General features: G+C 37.8%; 3 protein-coding genes and 1 long non-coding RNA gene across 4 annotated transcripts; 1 reads left to right on the top strand and 3 right to left on the bottom strand.

Moving 5' to 3' along the window:
* Positions 1-1,499: 1,499 nt before the first annotated feature.
* LOC103946055 (patellin-4-like) lies at positions 1,500-3,965 on the bottom strand. Its single transcript, XM_009356675.3, has 4 exons — positions 2,840-3,965; positions 2,600-2,724; positions 2,364-2,505; positions 1,500-1,937 (listed from the first exon to the last, which is right to left on the bottom strand). The coding sequence occupies exons 1-4, from the start codon at positions 3,671-3,673 to the stop codon at positions 1,671-1,673; spliced, it is 1,368 nt and encodes a 455-aa protein (XP_009354950.2). The 5' UTR covers positions 3,674-3,965; the 3' UTR covers positions 1,500-1,670.
* Positions 3,966-5,296: 1,331 nt separating this feature from the next.
* On the bottom strand, positions 5,297-14,747 carry LOC125469956 (structural maintenance of chromosomes protein 1-like). Its single transcript, XM_048568239.1, has 18 exons — positions 14,149-14,747; positions 13,063-13,299; positions 12,030-12,263; positions 11,496-11,734; positions 10,957-11,223; positions 10,480-10,750; positions 9,890-10,014; positions 9,327-9,436; positions 9,116-9,223; positions 8,901-9,040; positions 7,986-8,075; positions 7,675-7,883; positions 7,288-7,457; positions 7,015-7,124; positions 6,550-6,929; positions 6,079-6,330; positions 5,695-5,922; positions 5,297-5,601 (listed from the first exon to the last, which is right to left on the bottom strand). The coding sequence occupies exons 1-18, from the start codon at positions 14,584-14,586 to the stop codon at positions 5,553-5,555; spliced, it is 3,657 nt and encodes a 1,218-aa protein (XP_048424196.1). The 5' UTR covers positions 14,587-14,747; the 3' UTR covers positions 5,297-5,552.
* Positions 14,748-15,752: 1,005 nt separating this feature from the next.
* Positions 15,753-19,340, bottom strand: LOC125469955 (TOM1-like protein 2). The gene is made up of 4 exons (XM_048568229.1): positions 19,139-19,340; positions 18,184-18,725; positions 16,993-17,271; positions 15,753-16,509 (listed from the first exon to the last, which is right to left on the bottom strand). The coding sequence occupies exons 2-4, from the start codon at positions 18,676-18,678 to the stop codon at positions 15,979-15,981; spliced, it is 1,305 nt and encodes a 434-aa protein (XP_048424186.1). The 5' UTR covers positions 18,679-18,725; positions 19,139-19,340; the 3' UTR covers positions 15,753-15,978.
* Positions 19,341-19,991: 651 nt separating this feature from the next.
* On the top strand, positions 19,992-21,978 carry LOC125469951. Its single transcript, XR_007252278.1, has 2 exons — positions 19,992-20,412; positions 21,557-21,978. It is a non-coding gene; the product is annotated as an uncharacterized LOC125469951 (long non-coding RNA).
* Positions 21,979-22,272: the final 294 nt, after the last annotated feature.

Raw genomic sequence — 22,272 nt, 5'->3', positions numbered from 1 at the left:
CGGGCACATTGAAAAATTTCTTCATCTTAAGAATAGTTCCAACTCGTAGGCTAATAATTGCCTACACAATTGGGCAATAGCCAATTATTGACTCTTTTTTTTTTTTTTTTTTTTTAACAAACGATAGTATCTGCACTAAGGTGTGAGGGAGTAGGCTAAACCTCACACGAGGCTCATCATAATGTGGTTCAAATTCGTCTTGAGCAAAAATCAAACTTAAGATCTCTCCCTTACAAGTAAAGAGGAGTATCACTAGACTTAGTACTAAGTGGCAGACAATTATTGACTTAGCAAATAGTATTTGTTCAAGTGTATCTTCACCCTGTAAAATAAATTGCTCAAACAATGGGTTTTAAAAATGAAATTAAAAAAAATAAATTATTATTTTATTATTAATCTCTCCCCTCCTTTCTCTACTTGTTCCCGTCTTCTCCCTCCCCTCCCCCTCCCCTCCCCGATGAAATCCAATGATCCAAACCGCCCAAATTTTTCTCTCCGTACCTCAAACCCTCACTCCACACCCCTCAAAACCGTCATTCCACACTGCCAAAAAATTTCAAATAGACCACCGCCGACCTCCATGCACAGTCAGTGACCCCAAGGTCCGACAAGTCGGGTTCTTCGCCTCACCTGAACCCATCGCCTCGCCTGAGCCCATCACCTCCTCCTCTCCTCCCGTCTCCGACATCTCCCCCTCCGGTAATTTCATGTGGCCTAGAGCTGCTCTAAGTCAGCTATTTTCATCTCTCACACACCATCTATCTACTAGTAGAAACTAGTAATTAATTTCTAAATTCATGTTCATATAAATTCTCGGCCTACATGCAAGGTCCATGTAGAATTTGGGGGATGAACAGCATCATTAAAAAAAATGACATGAAAACAAAACAAGATTGTTGATGCACAAAATCGGCGAGAACTTTGGTACAACAGAAAGTGTCAAGTTTGTGACCTTCGCTAGGTTGCTCTGGTCATTAGTGTGGATAAGTATGTAAATGAATAGAGACAGGGAAGCAAACAACACAAGATGTACGTGGTTCACCCAGATTGGCTACGTCCACGGAGTAGGGGAGTTCTCATTAATTGTGAAGGGTTTACACAAATACATAGGTTCAAGCTCTCTTTTAGTGAGTTCTAGTGAATAGTTTAGTACAAATGACATTAGGGATTATTGTGGGAGAATGATCCCCTTTTATAGAAGAGAGTTTCTAGCTTTGTTTTGACATTGACACGTGTCGTGTTGTGATTCACCTCTGATATCGACACGTGTCGCGCTATGACTGGCCTCTGATACCTACATGTGTCGTGTTGTGATTGGCCTCCTGGTTGGAGGGAAAGTCTTATGGATCCTTGACGGTATGTTGTTGATTGGTGCTTAGTAGTTTCGGGATTGGTCAAGTATGGTACAAACAAAGATAAAGAGGCAACGACAACAAATAGAGAAGACCGATGTAAATGAAAGCCAAACAAAGAGAAAGAAAACCAAGGGAAATTAAACCACAGAATTTTCCAAAATATTTCTCGCATGAAATTTCTCATTTTCTCCGCTCATCTTGGCAAACGAGGGAGTTAGCTTTTCTACGGTCCAACTCCCGACTTTTCCTTGAATTCTAAATATTTTCCCATCATCCAAACACATGGTAATTAAGCAGAACTATCTAAATAGAAAGCTATTTGTTAAAGTAGATATACATGGGGAGAGTGGGTTTGGCTTTGGACCTATAGAGAACCCTCTTGTTCTTGAATGTCCAGTTCTCAATTGTTATCACCATCTTGCCAGGTTCACTAATATAGAAGGAGTTTCTAACACCTTGTCCCAATCTCTTCCTTTCTTGGAGCAGAATCTTGTATGAGCCTTCATCATCAGGTACAAACTCCTCCTTGTAGTACACATCCCATCCCACCACTGTTAGATCCCACACCATTGTCAATCCACCCTAGTCAATCAATTAAGCACACCCAAAATCTCTCAGTTAATCAAGATTATTCAAGCATAAGCTAGAGATAAACTTTTGGATACCAACTGATGTGAAATACTTTCGTATTTGCTCTGAATAAGTAAGGTTGAGGGCATGCCCGGACGTAAAACTAATGAACCCTTGCCTCATCATGCATCGAACTAAAGAGTATTTTTGTCACTATGACCACCACAAATGTCACATGACGTTACTAGTTTGCTCATGCTATCTATTATCAATATTATAACCCAGGTTTGAGACATCATTAATGTTCGATTACATTATAATACATGAATTAGTAACATCAAATGATAGCTTAACTGTCACACTAAAAGATTTCTCCAATTTAAAAGTAGAAAATTGAATTTATGGGAAGCTTAATATATTTGTTGTTTGAAGTAATACCTCAGCAACTGGGATTTCGATGCAGGCATTTGTGCTTGGTTTGACTTTGAGCCTTGATGCTTTGTCCTCTGGTGTGAAATCATCATCTTCCTCTCTTTTGAGGCCACCATACTGAGCTGGGAGTTCTTCTGGTTCTACAAACCTTTTCGGTAAATTCCCAAGCAAATTTGTGAGATAAAAGAACATAAATTAAGCATTCAAACTTTAATTAGTGAAATATTATATATTAATCTCACTTGAGAAGGGTTTTTGTAACATTTGAAGGCCTGGCAAACACAAACTTCTTTTTGGTTCTTTGACTTAGGAGCCTTGATCTGAGCACATGCACCACATAATACCAAAGTGGAGCATTTATCACAATCTGCAAATTAATCAACCAATCTTATTTCAACATTTGTACAAATATTTCAGCGTGATCATCACATCGTAACATATTCAATCTAGCCCACAACCTCAAATTTGAAAGTACTACTTACATTCTTTTGGATGAGCTCTGGATAGTTTTCTTGGAGCAAAACTAGGGTTTTGTTGCTAAGAGAACGAAGCTCTTTCATGTCCGGCCCCGGCGAGTGCTTCAAATCGGTAACGTGAACCATAGAATCCACTCCTCCGTCCTTGAAGCTAAGTTTTTGAATTCCCCTTTCCATAAACTGAACCCTCCACCTCAAAAACTCTTGCCGTTTCTCCTCAGAACCAAAAGTCCTATTGTACAATTCCCTATCTCTAAAGGGCCCATAAAATGTATAACACAAAGGGTGCCCTTCCTTGTCCACACTATTCAAAAACACAACAGTCTTAATATCACACCCCAACTCCTCCTCCAGAATCTCATCCGTTTTGTATTCTCTTCGCCATTTCAGCATCCTTTGCAGCATCTCGAACGCTTCGAGGACCTTGTAGTCTTTCGCTCTCAAGAACTTGAGCAGCACAATGTCGGTGCCTTGGTGGCCTTTGCTAGGGAGTAAAGGCACCCCCCAAAGAGTGATCTCCCTTGGCTCCTTCTCCCGCCTAAAACTCTCGTCCGATCCAAGCTTCTTGTTGGGTTTTCCCAACAGATAATTCCCAAGAATTGCATCCTCAACCCTGCACCTCAATTCCATCAAGGCTCTCTGCCTTTTCTTCTTCTTGTTCTTGAATTCGACAGACGGTGAAGTTACATTTCCACCCTCCTTTTCTACATCACTTTCTTGATCTTCACTTGGGCTATTTTTGCTTCCTTCTTCTTGGGTGCTTTCATCCTCGGTTTCTTCGACACGATCATCCTCGACATTCTCTAATGGTGTCTCCTCCTCCTTTTTCTTCTCCGTCATCGTGCTTTCAGGTTCCCGGTGGTGCCAGAGTTTCGGTGCACACAGCTCTCTGGCAGCTATTTCCAGAGGACTAATTTTTGGTGGTGAGAGGATTCAATGGTGGAGAATTGAGATCGACATGGAGACACAAAAATTTGCAAAGCTTTCTTCTTTTTTCCCTTTCCTTTTTTCTATCACCTCAAACTCCAAAGCTCTCTTGGAATCTTGTATGCCTATGAAGATGAAAACAACCGTGAGTTACCCTTGGCGCCAAATTTAGATTGTGTGATGAATTTTTTTTTTTTTTTTTTTTTTTTTTGTTTTTGAAATGAAAAAAATAAAATAAAATAATCATCACACGATCTAAATTTGGCATGCGATAAGATATTTAGAAAGACATTTTTATAACCAGTCGCTAATTCGTTGATTATAAATCACAATGTATTTATAATTTTGTATCACCTTAAATTCGATAATGAAATTCGAAAAATAAAATTTGATAATAAAAACTGCATACCGCTAGACCAACTGATTATGTGCAAAGCAATCTACAATTAGATTGGTCCAAAATTGTTTTGGATTGTTTTAACATGTGGCAGGCTGGCATGGATACTAGTGGCTCTTAATGAATGGAAGATTTAAGTGGGGGAAATACAAAAGATCTTTCCTTTTCTTTTTCTTTTTCTTTTTTTTTTTTACTCAAACTTAGTTTTCAGTTTTCTTTAAGGGATTTAAGTTAATAAGTTGGCTCTGTTTTATTAAGAAGCAAAACAAGAAAGAACAGAAGAAAAAAATTTGAGAAATTTACGTTTTTTTATTATGCATCGGAGTATAGTCTATACCTGAATTTAAACGGTTAGATTTTTGTGACTCTTCGATCAAATAAAAAACAGATCTTTGATCCTTCATTATCAATGCAATACAATGAAACATAGTAGTGGTTTTAAATTTTTCTAAGAGAAATGCTAAAAGAACTCTCTCAAAATGAGACTCTCCATGAACTCTCCGACACCTCACAGTTTTACATTTTTGTACCAACATTATAAAAAAATGTGTAAAAAGACATGATTAGTTAATCTCTCAACCCCTTGCACATAATTGTGCAACTCTGTTGGGGACTGGTTTAATAATTTGTTGGTGTATGCCTAAATTGGCCAACATTTGGGCAACTAACATGGTACTTGACAGATTGGCAATGACTACATTTCACCAACCACAACGTGTTACTTGACTCATTCTCCAAGTCAAGTCACTATTCCAAGCCTCCCAAGTTATCTTATATTCCCACGCACTTTCTAGTGCTTTACATATACGCTCCAATGTTTTCTCCAAACCCTCAAAAAGACACTTTCAAATGGTTTTCAAAAAACATATTGGTGTGAACTTGTGATTATGACAACTTCCAACAGAAGCGCTTATGAGCAGACTTGCTTTCTACGTAAATATTCCTAAGCAGATCCTAATACGGTCAATCTTGAGACGACCACACTTTGGAGATTCATTGGTCTTATACACTCCCCTCTTTCTTTCCGGCCATTTAGCGGAAACATATTAAAAAACAATCTAGGGACAAAATTAAGAGGAGTGCAAGAGGTAAAAAGAAAATTGTAAAAAACCACTCCCTAAAAGTAAAAGAACAGTAAATAATGTAAAGCTTATTGCTTTGTGAAAAAGTAAAACATTATCGGTCTCCAAATCAAACAGAACCAGAAGGGGTGAATTTTACATGCCTAACACAGAAGATCTATTTGCCGAATTTCATGCCTAATTATAAAAGAACAATCCAACAGCCACACAAATCTTACAACCTTTATGCACAGCAATTACAAGAAATGTGAGCGAAACAATCCGTATCTACATCATAAGCATGGTTATCTAGCTGAAGCCTGTGGGAGCTGTATCATGACTCCCGATACTTGGTCAGGTCAAATGTCAGAGTTTCCGAACAGCTGCAATAACGCAAACACGGTTATTGCATTAGTAAACCGTATAAAGTGAAATGTGAAAATTTATTGGTGTTCCTAGTATCGTGTGAAGCTCACCTCCTTTCGCAGTCCCTGTAAACCCCAACTAAAGCATCAGCCTTGTCGTAGAAGCTATCTTTTAGAGATATTACAATGCTCTGAAAACCACTGCCTCCCTCATCATCTTGGTTAGCCCTGGCTCCTTCACGTGCCTTTGAACGGATGAATCCAGCAACCTTAGCAACATTCAAGTTATCTAGTGCAGCATCGACTTCATCCAGTATGAAAAACGGTGAAGGCCTAAAACTGAACCCATGTATAAGAGGAAATAGAACTATTAATATACATCACTATTGTGGCAATCTCCATATACACAAAGTTCCACCTGAAACTTTCAAGTGTGATAGCCTGTAAAACTTAAAAGGTAAAAACTCTTCCATTGGTAAGAGTTAAGAGACACACCTGTGTATGGAAAAGAGTAAAGCCAATGCTGCAACAGTTTTCTCGCCGCCAGATAGTTGTTCCATATCACGGAAGCGCTTCGTTGGGGGCATAGCAGTGTACTTAATGCCATGTAAAAACGGATCATCTTCATTTTCCAAATTTAAATATGCCGTCCCACCCAGTGGATGTGTGTTGCTCTTCGTCAGTTGTTTGTATATCTTATCAATGTTACTGGAAATATGTTGGAAGGCATCCATAAACAACTCGTACCTGCATTGACCAAAACAAGAAAACAAAAAAGCTAGCTGCATTATAATGAAAAACCACAGAACATTTGGTTTGCAGGAGATCAGCATAAAACAATACAATGCTTTTCAAAGGTGGAAAATTAAAAATTTCTCCTTCTAGTTCTTATCCTATAGAAAACGTCTATTTAACACAGCAGAATTCCATGCCAAGCATCTTTAATAGTGTAGAAGCAATTAATACCTCTTCTGCTTAACTGAGTTAAACATATCAGCTTTTTCCTTCTCTTCTATTCTAGCCACTTCAAACTCTTCAGTTACAGCTCTTTCCTTTTCTTTTATTGCCTCATATTGGTCCAGGGCCTTCAAATTTGGAGCTGTTTTTTCAATTTCTGAAATTACGGCATCCATTTTTTGCTTAAATTCCACCTCAAGCTTCTCCCGTTCAGAAGGCCTTCTGTCCCGCATGTGAGACTTGTTTAACTGACTAAAATCGAAAACTGGGCCCATTGAGGAGGAATCAATCTCCATTGGGTCTGAGATGATGGGAAGGTTTATATGTTCTAATTCACATTTCTCTACTATTTCCTGCTTCTGTGACATCAGCTGCTCAATCTGTGACTCCTGTAAGGTGAGAAAAACACATGTAAGCCTTTTAAATTTACCTAGAACAAGGTACACAACTGGTGAAAAGAGAACTGACTCCAACCTTAGTGTGTATCTGTCGATTAAGTTTGGATAAACTTGTTGTAGCTGTAGAACCCCGCTTGTTCCATTCTTGGATTTCCTTCTCACACCCTTCTGACTTGGATTTCCATTCTAACGAATGGGAAGAGACATTAAAATAAAAAATAAAAAATAAATGAAGAATGAAGAATAAATTGGCTTGCTGACTAGTTTGAATAACTTAAGCACTAAATCTCGAGCTGATTGAATAGAAGCTTCAAAATTTCATTTCTTGGAAAACAATCCCATTTCATACCTTGTATTTCTTCCTTCCACCGATCGATCTCACCAGAAGCTTTTTCTGCTGCTGACTTGGCTGCAGCCTCTTCCTTCTGAACCCGTTCTAAAGCTTTTTTAAATTTACTAATAGAATCTTGGAGTTCATTAATTCGTGATTCCATGTCCCGGTTTTGTTCATACTCTAACCTGAAAGCAAACGAAAATAAAAGCATTGCATCACATAATCTGAGTGAGTGCCACAGCTGCCATACAACTAGTAATCAGAAATGAAGAACCTGTCTTGATTCCAAAAAGATATAGTAAACGAAGAAAATGAAACTCTTAACAGGTTTAAATTGACATCTAAGTTGATATTTGCATTTATTGACTTGAGAGAGAAATGGAGGGGTAGGCAAGGACGTACTGGTATTTCAACTTTGACAGCTGGCTACTCAAACTAAGCCTCTCTTCTGCCATATATTGGGAAGCCTTGAGTTGATTTTCCTCATACTCACGGATGTTTGCCACCCCAACAGATTTACTAAAATCTTTGTAGATTCTGTCAACAATTTCATTTATCCTCTTCTCAAGCTTATTGATTTCCTTGCTCCGCTTATCTACAGCTTGCTTTAACTGCAAGAAAATTTGAGAACAGCTGAAACTACAGGCTTGAATTCAAATATTGCAAGAAACTAGACGAAGAGCCTTGTCGTCATAAAAATCTAAACAAAAAACCTTAAGAAGTTCAGGACTGCTGCGATCAATCTCTTCTTTTATATTCTGCTTTTCCCGTGCCAAGGTTGCGAGTTTGTCCTTAATGCTTTTCTGCAACAAAAATTATCTTATTTGTCCATCCGAGAAAAATAATAATTGCATAAGACAAAATCAAGAAATAACAATGTTATTTTGCAGTGCATGCAGTCCACCCCCACCCCACCCAAAAACATAAAATAAAGGGGTAATCGACCTTAGATGGAAAGAAAAATTAGGATTTAGTGAGGTCAATAAAGAGATATATTAAGGACGGGTATGGACCTTAGATGGAGAGAAGAATTGTTTTTATTGACCTTAATTGAAGAGGATAATTGATTCAATTGAGCTATGCTAGAAAGTGGAATGACCATTGACCTGTGCTGAAATATAAAATGATCTATTGACCAAAACCGGATTTCCTACAAAATAAAACCTTACTTATTTCAAGTATTTGAAACTGGCCACACCTTTCCACAATTCCATATCTAAAAATCATATTATTTTTCAAATCACACACAATAACACACAGCAACAGCTCTAATTTTCAACCTCCATCTTCCCTTCTGGATACAGAGTATGGGTCACGTTACTTGACACAAACAAAATCAAATGTAAGGATTTCAAAAGAATTTCTATCCCACTCAAGTTATGGCAGAATCTCAAGCCATTTTCAGAATGTTATATGAAACAATTATACGCTAACCGCTAAACAAAAGTTCAAGGACCCGAGCAGCTATAATCTAGCTGAGGGACCAAAACAAGATGAAAAGTTGGTATGGATAAAAAAGTAGATACCTATTGCCACCATACTTAAAGCTTCAAAGCATGATAAACTAACAATTAAAACCACGTTGACAAGCCTTCATCTGTAGAATGGAAGAGAATCGATGGATTTACCTTCTCAATCTCTGCATACTGGATTTTTTTTTGGAGTCCACTAATTCTACCAGTTGTCTCAGACTCTTTTATCTGCATCTCTCTAATTGACCCCAGCTCTTCCAACTCTGACTCAAATTGTTCTTTCTTCTTCTTTAGTCCTACAGAATAAAAACAGTTAAAGCCACATCCAAAATAATCCCAAATTCAAAACAATAAGAGAAATAAAAAACAACCTTCAACTTTTTTATCATCCCACTGTTTTGACCTTGCTTCCATTCCACCACTTGTACCGCCAGTCATTGTGCCGGATTTGGCGAGCAGAATTCCATCAACAGTTACAACTAATTTATATCGGAAACATAAAAAGGTAAAGACCTAATTCAATAAGAACATGATTTGTCAATACACAATGTGAAACTATTTACACATACAGAAACTAATTACCTTTGAACCTCTCACCAGTCCAGCTAAGACGCTTAGCCTCATCAAGTTCATCACAGACAAGAGTATTGCCAACCGCAAAAAGAATTGCCTTCTCCAAGGCAGGATCAAACGTGTGATTCATTAAGTCCACAAATCATAGAAGCTTTTTCAGACTTTCGTGCATAAAATCACAGTTTATTCTCACAACCAAACCAAAACAAAAAGAAGAGAGGCCAACACACATAAAATATAGCATGGCATAATCATGGCATAACCAACAGCAACGAGTTGATAATAGTCACCAGAATACATGCAATAGTGCCAAAAGGTTTAATCATCAGTTAAGTAACCCAAATTCCTTTTGGGAGGGCGACAATTGTAAGGGAGTCACATGAAGGAAACATCACTGAAGATGAAAGAAGAAAAACATGCACATGAAATCACGTGTATGCAGAATTGTCAGCTGACCAGAATGGAGCACCTGAAAAACACATGGACACAGGCAGCAAACATACCCAGGCTACTGTACTGTAAGACCATTACCAGAAGACAGATTATAGAAGTATTGCATTGCTAAAGGATATTGGACTACATCAAAGATCAGCTTTGCAGTACCACCTAAGTTGCGCAATCTCTCCATTACGGGCTTCACACGGACAGACTGAAGAGGTATGAATGTCTGAGGAGGAAGCCTTTGTTCTTTCAAATACTGCAGGGATGCAAAAGGTTCAGTACCAGAATTGCGTTCACATACTTCAAAAGTTTTGTCAACCCCACGAATCCAGCGATGGCCAGTCAATAAACCAATAAACAACCCAGCTTCATGTGATATTTATATTCAAACACACAACCAGCAAATATGTACATAGAAATTGAAAAGGAAAAAAAGCATCTGTTTTTCCTAGAAGGAGAGGACTGCATTCAAAACCAGAAGATGAAATGCCCTCAAGTATTCAGTATGCAAACAGTCGGATAGTTAACAGCTACGGGATGCCTCATCCATGCTTAGGGGTCGATAAAATTATATGTTTTAGCAATGTTCAGTGAGTTTGAAGCACAAAAATGTAAAAACTACCTATAAAATACAAAAGCAAAGTATTGATACTTGATGTCAACAGTATAATTCAGATAAACACACTACGAAAGGAGATAAACTTATAAGATCATGAAGAACCTTGATGCATTCCTTTCCCGTTTGTTCGTCCTCAACTACAACTGCATCCATAAATTTACCCATGGCAACAGTAACAGCAAGGTTATACTTTTTCTGTGTTGGCCTACAGAGTTCAGTCATACGACCGTGAACACCGTGAAACAGGCGTTTGAGAGTCTCGACTGCCTGAGACAACCTGGAATCCCTCTCATTCTCATATCTGTCAGCCTTCAATTCCCGTAGTTGCTTATCTATTTCATCAATTTTTGACTTCAGATTTTCATATTTTGTTCTGTATGCACCAAAAAAGACAATAGTAAACATGAATTCAATGCTTTTTTGTCTTAATTTCTGGTAACACAACAAAATAAAACGACAAAATATAAAACACATCCAAATCAACAGATAAGAGAATGGGGTGGCAGCAAGATACAACTGCCAGAGCCTACACACACACATATACATAAAATAGAGAAGCATACAGGCGAGCTGAATAACCTGGCCAGTGAATTTTTAGATTGCATGGCATGCAGTTCATTATCCAGATTTTTAGCTTCATCCCTATGTTTCGCAGAATTTTCTTTAATTTTTTTCTGCCTTGTTTGCATTTGTTCCTCTTGTTCCTCTAATTCAGCCTCCCGACTTCTCAACTGTTGAAGATTTTCTTCCAAATTCTTTTGAGCTTCAAGATCAGCATGCTGTTGCCTATCCAGGACCTCCTTCTCATCTCTTAGCTTTCCAGTTTTCATCCCAGCATCTTCCTTGCTGTAACATCAGCATCTCAATGACAATTTAGAAAACCATATCATGAAGAGAAAAGCTAGAGAAAGCACAATGGTTAAATGAATGTAACTTAACAAGTCCATAAAGAAAAGGGTAAGCAGGGCAACAAGTTCATTCCTTAGCTTAAACTTGAAAAAAAAAAAATGGTATTTAGCCCAAGGAAAATATATTTTGGTTAAATAAAAGTAAAGAGCCAGATTACCATCACAATAAGATATACTGGCCATATAAAGCAGGAATCACCAAACGCTTACATTCGAAAGTATTCCCTTAATTCAGTATCGTCTAACTTCAGTTTGTCGCCACTATCTCGGCCTTTTTCATGTAAATCCTCTAGTTTTGCAGTCAGTTCCTGTATTCCCTTCTGCAGCTGTTTTATATCCTCTTTATGTCTTTTCCTTTCTTGTTCCTTCTTAGCAAGCTCCTTCTCACTTTTCTTGATTTTTGCATTTATACGAGACATTTCCTCTTTCAATTTCAGAAGGTCTGGTTGCTGCAAACAGAAAAACAATATTAGATGACCAATAATATTTTCCTCTTCAGCACGGAAAAATACTTTATGCAGTAACAGAAAAGTAAAGGTCACCATATTAAAATGGCAACAGAACCAGCAATATATGACAAACATACAAGGACCACCCTATATTTCAACATCTTATAGTTCCCCAGTTTGACTACTATGAACAAATGAGGTTAAGATTGGTGATGACCAATTCAGCTCATATTAAACTCAATTTAATAAATCTCGAGTGAATTTTCTGTGTCCCGTTGAAGCCAAAGAAACTCACAGTTTTGTCAAGTTTACTATTTCTATCTGAAATCTTCTTTTCACATTGTGCAATCTCTTTCAGATATTTTGCTTGTTCTTTCTTCTTATTGTTTGCTTCTAGCTGAAACTCATCAATTTCTTGCATAACTTGTTCACGGCTTTTCTTTTCAGCTTCAAGCTCCTCGGTCATTTTTGCAATATCCTTTTCTATGTTGAACAATTGCCATAAAGAATGTTCTTTCTTCAAAGATTTCTGCAGGACAAATAGATAATCACACAATTAGCATATTACAACTGTTAGAAATTATGAGGCAGAACATTCAATGGCAAACACTTAAAGCTATTAAACTTGTATAAATAACAAACTTCAAGACCAAAATTTGGCATAGAGAAAAGTTTGACATATTAAGGAATTCCCCGCTTAGCCTGCACTGGATTTTTTTTTACAAATCTTGTGTATGCACGCACAGAGTACACTAACACATGGACACAAGACAGATAGTCTGCGTGTGAGTGAGTGATTGTGTATGTGCCTGCGTGTGAGAGAGAGAGAGAGAGAGAGAAGAGAAGAGAGAAGAGAGAGAACCAAGTCTTTGCAAAGCCCATTTAGTATGCTCTTTCCTGAATTACATAATTTCCTACGAGTTTGAGATTTCAGCCTACCTTCGCATTCGGTTTATCTTTGTACTATTCTTCCCTTTGTGTGTGTGTGTGTGTTTGGTTAAGGGATGGCAAGCTAGAAACATTAAGCATTCACTTTGTCTTTGTACTATTTTTCCCTTTGTGTGTGCGTGTGTTTGGTTAAGGGATGGCAAGCTAGAAATTTGAGCATTCAGTTTGTGAGAATCCAAGTAACTATGAAACTTAAACATTTTCAAGGACAACTTACTGCAATTCTGCAGCTAAAGCAGATATGGTATTAAGACAAAACATGCATATGCATGCGTGAATGCAGACATGTAACCCATGTATGTATGCATGTAAATGCAAAAGTAGCTGCAGCTCATATGTGCACATGTATGAAACCAGCAAAGAAACCTTGAGATGCACACCAGTTGATCTTGCAGGCGGAGGTGTTTCTCAGCTTCTTCTTTTTGTTCTTTCTTTTGCCTCCTCTCCAATACTATTGTTCTCTTTCTCTGATAAACAAGACTTGCTTTTTGTTCAGCTTCGGATTTTTCTTCTTCATATTTTTCATAGTCTCTCTTGAGTTCATCAGACCCAGATATCTGCTCAAGAAGTGCAGTAAGTTCCTTGGGATTTTTGGAGGCAATAGACTCCACATCGCCCTGAAATAAAAAAAGATAAAAGGTAGTTAGAACTTAGAAGTCACCCTAACTTCCTATGGACATATCAGAACCACCGTAAGAGCCCCAATATGTCTTACAGTATTTGAAAACAAGTGAACAAGGCACAGTTTAGCATGTTTATAAACTTCCTTTAACACTTAAATAGCCGTTCGGCAATGACTCGACACTCTATGACCACTCATTTTTCCCCTTTTAAGATTATGACTACTCATTTTCCCCCTTTGACCTAGAATGAATATACTCTCCGATGCAAATAAGATGCAACCAATGGTACTAACTCGACCAATACATACGACTCAGTGATAGATGCTACAGTGATGGAAAGTTGGAAACTATAGACAGGAAAATGAAATCCAAATTACAATTTCAAAAATGAAGTCTACATTGAGTCTCATACATTTGAATAGTTTCTGAGAAATCATACACATTTGAGAACAAATAGATAATATACATTTCTCCACTACCACACAGCTTGGCAAATAAATGCAAATGATTTCCTTTCCCTCCTTATTCAGAGAAAAATTTTCCAAGTGCATGTATTCAAGCGGGCACTCAACGTGTCACAAAATAAGTGGAGGGATACGTAAAAATATCTCATTTCCCCCACTTGTATTATGACATGTGGAATACCACTTGAATACCTGGTACTTGAAAAAATCTCTCCCTTAATCAACTCCAAATTATCAGCTTCCAAACATCAGCAACACCTCCAACACGATAATTGATAAAATTCAAAAATAATAAATCGAACAGAGAAATGAAGTACCCTAAGCTCACATTACATATCGATACTGCGAAATTCGAAAGCATTTGATCTTTTAAATTAACCTGAAAGACGAGGAAATTCCGGGCCTTGACAAGAATCCCAAGAGACCTGAGCTTCGCATTGTACTCTTCCCACGTCACAGACGCGCCATCGATACGGTACTCGCTGCCTGCTCCGCCTGTAATGGCTCGGGTGAACTGGAGCTCCGACCCGTTGGCCAGCTGGTAAACCAAGCGGACAAAGGCCCTGCGGCCCTTCTGGTCCTTCTCCTTGTCGTCGAAGGCATAGATCAGGTCCTTCAGCTGGGCCCCGCGGAGGTGGCCCGTCCGCACGCCGAGAACGAAACTTATGGCGTCCATGAGGTTGGACTTTCCGGCTCCATTGGGCCCAATAATCGCAGTGAAGTCGTAGAAGGGGCCGATGGTCTGGAAGCCCTTGTAGGACTTGAAGTTCTCGAGCTCCAGGCGGAGGATTTTGCCCTGAGAGACCAGGGACGGCATGGCCAGTCGAAGCAAAACTAGGGTTTGGGAAAAAGTGGAGATTTAGGGCCGGATTCTGAAAATTGAAGCTACGGATTCAGGGAACAGTAGCAGAGCGAGTAGATTTACAGAAGCTTGAGATTTTTACGGAAAAGGAAGTGCGATTTTCTTGGGAAAACGGAGGGAAATTGAAAGTGCGGAGAGGAAGGGAATTGGCGGGAGAAGGGGAGTTTTTCAGAAGTGGAGCTGGGCATTGACAGTTTTCACTTCGCCATGTATCGAGCCTGCCGTATGGGATTTTCAGTAGGTCCATTTTTAGTTGGTTTTTGGTATTTTGTAATGCGAATACAAGATTATTTGGATTTTGGTACCTTTCTAGCTTTCTTCCATAATTTTACTTAATCTTCGACTTTTCGCACCACTACAATCTAATGATATTTTTTTTTATCAAGGGATTTAACTCGAATCAACATCTTTGTGATATAACGTTATTGGTATGAAACGAGACATATTTGACTTTAAATTTATAAGAATAATAGAATATAGGTTTATTGATTGCATATTGATCAGGAAAATGATGAAATCAATCGTTTAGATTGTTCTTTCAATCAAATATTTAAAATAAAAAAAAAACTTCATTGGAAAGATATATTTATAATTCCCAATTTCTAAAATGATGTTATTATTGACACTCAAAAAAATTCATTGTACAATTCATATTTATTATATTTTGAAAGAAACTACAGTTATTAAAAGTGGACAAAAAAAATTTAGAGTGCCAATAACGACACTTGAAATGATCCGTTTTCAATATACTGTTGATATTATGATATGTCATCAATATTTGATGGTGATGGATATATAAAACATAGATGATACTTGAATTCGATTATTCATCAATTAAGATTTAATTTCGTACTCCTTTTTAATCTAATAAAAATAAGGAAATTTTAACGAAAAATTTTCGGTACAGTTCACCTTAACGAAAAATCACATTTTTACACTAAAAAATCAATCATGATACTATTCATTTTACCCTTTAGTTGTCATGAACTCAAAGTTTTCAACCTATTTTCATTAGTATTACTTAAAAATAAAGAACAAACACTGGGTAAATTGTTTTTCGTTGGTTTCCTCCCTTTGGAAAACAAAAGGCAAACGAGCTATTCATCAAATACGAAACGACAGGGAAAAAAGGCTTTGCACGGATGAATATAATGAAGCGGTCACACGAGCAATAAATATTACAACGTTTACAGAAACGATTATTTACTATGAAAGGAAAGAAAATGGAAAAACCTCATAACCGAGGATTGGTCTTGCAAATAAAACGTCATTTGCGTGGCTGCAGCGCGGCGGCGCAGCCATCACAACAAAGCATGGATACAGCCAAATGTATCGAGCTTGATTCCTTCATTCACCTAATTTTTCGCTGCTGGACTTGGGGTCTTTGTGCGGAGAATCAACTATTTTGGTTTCGCTATGTTTTCCTCCTACCTCAGCGGATGAGCTGCCTTCAGAAGCACCGCTGGATTTGGTGCCTTGCTGCGAAGAGCCAACTATTTTGGTTTCGCTATGGTTTCCTACCTGAGCGGACGAGCTGCCTTCATTAGCACTGGAATTTTCGGGCAGTTTTCCATCATGTTTTTGGGTGTCTTCCAAATCCTCGCGCTCAGTGGTGTTGGAGTTTCCAGGCAGTTCTCCAGGGTTTAGACCAGCTTCCATCCCCTCATCCCAGGTGATTGCAGGATTTTCAAGCTGTTGGATTCCAGACTTTTGAGAAGCTTCCAATTCTTCGTACTTGGAAATGATCTGTTGGAGTTCTTCGTGAAGGAATAGGGCCTCAAAGAGCATCCCTTCATCATCGGTAGTGGTTTCTATGATCCTTTTAATAACTGGCTGAGACTCCTTGCACTTGTCCAGCATGTTTACGGTTAGTTCTTCCTGCAATCAAGTATTCCATCAGCTTTCATGTCTTTCTGTCCACAAGCTGATCTTCGAATAACGTAAAGAGTGAAACAAAATTCAATTACAGGAAAAAGGAAAATATGTCCTAGAAGAATCATTTTCATGTATCTAAAGAAGTATTAATGTTCCTCTATATAAATGATACGGAAAGGAGATACATGAACGGCCATTTGCAATTGCAAACATTCTTGTGCACCCAAACCTGCATGCTCACACCCTGTCATAATGCATGGCACGTAATCGGGTCCATACCATGGGTTCCAATATACGAGATCAACATTTCTACCTTTTATATTAACGAGAGTTTAGTAGTTCATCCATATTGTACTTGTAACTTGGGGCAGAACTTGATGTCAGAATAAACAATTATGACAAAAGGAATATGATCAACATGAAGAGTTTTGAAAAAATTATGATACAAAGGAATAGTATTCCTTTCCAATAAGAAGTCAGAAATACCTTCAAAGGTTTCGGATCTGTTTCGGTATTCAAAATACTTGACAGAAGTTCAAGGCTATTACGAGCTACGACAAGAAGTTCTTTTTTGTCTTCAACTGCTATGTTTTGATAGTTAAAGGGGAAGTCACTATGATTTGCTCCTCCATGCAATCCTGTGTCAGGTACAGGGTATCTTTCAGGGGGAGACAGCGGGTCATGAACATATGACTCCAAGGTAGACTGCAACGAGGGCGAAGCCCCTTCTTGTGCTAAAGGATCGGTGCTTCTTTCTCTCAAGCTCTGCATAACACCAAGAAAAAAAGCTGGACATCAGCCTCTTAATAACTGCAAAACTAGGACTGTTATGGAAAGAAAAAAAATAACCCAATGAACATGTCCAGACAGACCAAAATAACAAACTGAATGGCAGGGTAGTTGACATCGCTGACAAAATTGTAACTTGACTACGGGACATTTGCTGGGTTAAAAACCGTAATTGTAGGTAACACTCAAGCCAACTAAAGCCTAATAAAGACTATTTATTTTATATTGTTCTTTTACGTTTTTATGTCAAAAGTTTTCATGTAATGCAGAACTATCAGAGAGGTCAAATCACAGACCAAGAAATGGGTGATGCTCTTTTTAAAAATCTATGTCAGGGAAGGCTCACATACTTGCATTGGAGTAAAGGAGAGGAGATGGCTCCTCGTATAGATACTCAAGGGGGAATTTTTCTTGTTCGGAAGATACCAGCTGCTGATCCAACGTAAATGCCATTTTAAATATGTTCACTCTTCTTTTTTCGAGTTTGATTTCCTTTTTCTATAATTTCTGTAATTGAATATAAATATCATTCTTCCAAAGACAATACCAGGACCGGTTTAACCATTTTATGTAATGATCTAAGATTGTGCATCTAAAACAATAAAACCGTTGTTAAGTTGCTGGCCGTAGATCAGCTTCTTATGAGGGACTGCAAATGGTAGGGGTTTCATGTGAGGAACTGTCATATAATAAAGACTTTTTTTTTTCAGTACGAAACAGTTAGAAAGATTAAAAACTTGACGAATACTAAGAACTAAGAAGAAACAAAACTACTCTGATAGACATGTACTTAACTGATGCCGGGAAACAACTTAAAATTCAAAAATGCAATTGAAAGGATAAAAATACATGATAAAATGCTTGATATCCAAAATAAAGAGGGCTCACCACGTAAGTTTGATGAAATACAGGCAGATACGCAAGATCCTCAGACTCTCCCCAAGCCCTAATCAATTGCACAGCCCTTCGTCTATTTTCGGGATCCGTTTGCGGATTATCGATCATCCTAAGCATCTCCTCCAACACCTTCTCCGATGCAACCTCCGAAAACACCTTTTCGCAGTTCATAGTACAAGCCTCCAACAAGTCAAGACTCAGCCTCTGGCTCACCACACTCTTACCCGAAATCTTCTTCTTTATGGCTTTAACAACTTCGGACCCACTAAACTCTTCACTATTGATCATTGCACATATCCTCAAATTCATACCCCAATTCGGCTCCTCCATGGTTTCCAGAGTGGCCTCGTCGATCATCTTTGATTCCGGGGTCGGTGCTTGCAGAATCTCCTTCATTTCCTTCATTTTCCCACTTACCATTCGACCCATTTGAGCTCCACCTATCTTTAACCTCTCCCCCAACTGAGATAGATTCAACTTGTCCATTATTTTACCAGTCTCTTCACTTTTGGATAAATCACAAATTCACAACCCTGATTCCAATAAAAATAAATAAATTACAGTGTTCATCGTCACAGAACTCAAATTTAAGCTATTGTACAGTAAAAAATGGAATAAATTATAGCTAAATAGAAAATACAAATTTAAATCACAATCAAAGTCTAAAACATATGTGACTTATTGGGTTTGGCTCTGAATCTCAGGTTGATTCCTGGAAACATTTCACTGTTCTTAGTCTCAAATTTAAACAATTTAACAGTAAATATTCAATATAGTGCAGCTAAAAATTAAATATAAATCAAATTAAAAATTGGGTTTTGCTCAGATTCTCTTATTAATCCAGAAAAACACGAAGCCAAACATAAAAATTTAGTTTTTTTACTTCTCCATCTGAAACTAAAACAGATCAATTGAAATCTATGAACAGCTGAAAAATCCAACGAACCTGCTGTGACTTTCGGGTCTGCGGAGATTGTAACTTAGGAATTTGCAGGCTCTGCTTGGAATCCTCGAGCTTTTGGAGAGAGAATCGGAGGCTTTTGAGTTGGAATTGGCCTTAAAGCTCTGGCCTTTAGAGAGAGAAAGCGAGGGGAGCGCGAGAGAGAGAGAAAGATGGGGACGGTCAAGACTGGAAACAAACAAAGATAATGCGTGGCGGAAATAAAATAATGGACACAAGGATTTTGCCTCGTGGGCTTTTGGTGGATTCTGTTGCCACGTCGCTTTTGATGTTCGGGATGGAAAGGCATTATCTCCTGATCTCATCGCTTTCATCTGAGTCTACTGATAATACAATTTAGATCTTTAAAATTTAATCTAATTGTTAAAGTTATTATAATTTTTAGTGAAATCCTCTGTTTTTAATTATTTAATCAAATTTCAAAGACTCAGATTGCATGATCAGTAGACTCAGACGTTTGGGGTTAAAGGTAGATGGAAATGTTTGGGATTAAAGGCAAATAGTAATATTAATGAAAGTAGTCAAATTCTGTAAGCCCTCGCTTTAGTTTGATTGTTCTCCCATGCGAGGCTTTATCCTCGCATTCTAAAATGCTTTGCCTGATGACAACCACGGGTCTAAGACCAAAAAAAACAGACTTACAAAATCTATGCTATAATTGTACAGTTTAATTCCAAGAAATACGACATCAGACAAGACTGTAAACAAAATTGATGTGAACCTTGGTGAAATACTTGTCGGAAGAAAATCAAAACTTCGATGGAGGAAAAAAAGAGCTCCGCACGTACTTTCAATACCACGTGAAACTATTGTGGAAAAAAATATCCTACGGAAGCTAATGCGGACGAGCAATTTGAAGATGGGGAGTTCATGTGTATGACTACATTACCGTTGTTGAGTCCTCGGATTAGTGCATTGCATGGAGGGATAACCTTGCTCATTAAGTCAGTGATTGAGATTAGACCTGGCATTTTTCACCTGATCCGTTAATCTGACCCGACCCAATCCTTTAAAATTAGTATTGGATGAGTGATAAATGAGTCGAGTGATCAGTTAAATAACGAATCATTTTGGATGAACCCGTTAAGACCCGTTATTGAGGACTTTTGTGTAATTTCAACAGTCCTAATAGAAAACCCTCAGGTTCCTCCTCACGTCTCTCTCTTGCACCGTCGCACGACTTTGCTCTCTGAGACTAAGAGATCGCTCATCGGCCATCGATGTGCTCCTTCCCTTCCAACTCCACCACTCTCTCTCTGGTAAGCTCTGATTCTCTTCCACCTCTTCTTTCATGCGTAACAATATACTAACTGAAAGTTCGAAACCCTAATGCTCGATTCCCTTCCACCTCTTCGTTTATACAGATTAGATTTGTCTATTTTTTCTCAGTTTTTACTTGAGCTTGATTTTAGGTGGTCTCTTCAGAACAACTTCGAATTAATTTAAAATTAGCTGATTTGTGTTTAATAATTTCAACTGCGATTGTGCTTCTATTGTGCAAATTATGCTTTCTCTGTGATATTTTGGGTTTCTAGGGTTTCTTTTCTTTTTTTTCTTTTTTTTTGGTTGTGTTTTGGATAATGGATTTTGCTTTTTGTTCATGGGTTTTGTGTAAAATTTGTTCATTTGTATATTCTCCGATTAAAATTTCCATTTTTGGGTAATTTGGAGCTATTAATTTACCCCCATGAAGTTAAAAGTATTGAGTTTGCTTTGTTTTGGTTGGTTTTTGGATTGGAATTGGGTTGCTGTTGTTATTTGGTTTTACTGAAATTGATACGAACAACATAAGTTGCTGCTCAGTAAGTTTCTATATCCTCCCTGTGTAGGCATCCTGCTCATACTTATATATTTCCTTCTATTTTTCTCCTGGCCTTCGAAATGTTTCCCTTTTAGGTGGATAAAGGAGTTTGGGTTGGATGTTTATTGTTTTCCTCTATTACATTGAACTTTAGTAATTAATTTGAAGTCATACTTTATAATTTGCACTGTCTCGTGATTATGGATCGAGAACTGGTAGTGGCAATGGTATTTAAGCCATGAAGTTTTTAGGGACAGAGACATTATGGATGGATAAACTCTCCACTCTCTTGGGTTTTGACTCATAATGATGTTTCCTTCTCTTTTTGTTTTTAAATTATGTATGTTGTTTTTGCATTGATTAGGTCTTAGGTTAAATCTTTAGTTTCGAGGCTGTTGTCGATTGTCGACGAGAGAAAGAACATGCATTGATTAGGTCTTCGCATTATGTCTAAAAAAATCCCTGGTTTATTGATCAGCAACGCTCGTTGGAGTCATGGGTCGTGGTTGTAGTTATTTCATTTAGTTATTGAGGCAAAGTAGACAGACATAAACATGTTTTGTGACATTCCTAATCTTGTATTCTTGTACATTGTAATAAAGCTCTAGGTGTTCATCAAATCACTCCATGACTTGCATATGCACACAAACCGAACGAAGGAAGGAGGTGGCTAGCACAAGCACCAGGATGCTAACAAAGAGTGAAACGGGTGTAACTTATTTGGATGAAGAAAAAAAAAAAAAAGGGTTAACGGGTGAAACGGGTTGAAACGGATGACCCATTAGGTTAACGAGTTGGGTTCGGATGACCCGTTAGCTTAACGGGTCGGGTTCAACCCGACCCATTTACAAGTCTAATTGAGATGTGCCCTTTTGTTTTAAGTTGACGAAGACATTAGTTGTCCTTTTCAATTGTAATTTTTGTAATAACATTTGGATTGTTTCTTTTGTTTCAAGTTAAGAAAGTCACCACTGTCTTATGTAATAACATTTGGAATGAAATGCCTATGATTTCTATATTGTAATGTATGGTGTCTTTTTATGCTTTATTAGGTTTAAAATGTTGTTTGTTTCATATACGAAACGAGGAAGGTGAGAACAAAAATATTATTGGACAACTAGTAAGGATAGGTCATTGCTAGAATTGGATAATGACCTGACTTGACGAGCTGACACTAGTTCGAGAATGGTTATTGGAGAAGATAGATGTTATGATGGAAGCTAAAGTTCTAGGGTGTGGATTAAAGGTGTATCCACTATCCACGTATTGAATCACGAATCAAGACATTGAAGGAAAAATATTTTGCTTTAACTGAGAT

Source organism: the organism of the source record quoted next, unplaced genomic scaffold (genome assembly GCF_019419815.1).
Source record: "Pyrus x bretschneideri cultivar Hongxiangsu unplaced genomic scaffold, Pyrus_bretschneideri_v1 Contig10, whole genome shotgun sequence".
Lineage (NCBI taxonomy): Eukaryota > Viridiplantae > Streptophyta > Magnoliopsida > Rosales > Rosaceae > Pyrus > Pyrus x bretschneideri.
Note: the sequence above shows the minus strand (reverse complement) of the source record. Positions and strands in the feature narration are given on the sequence as shown.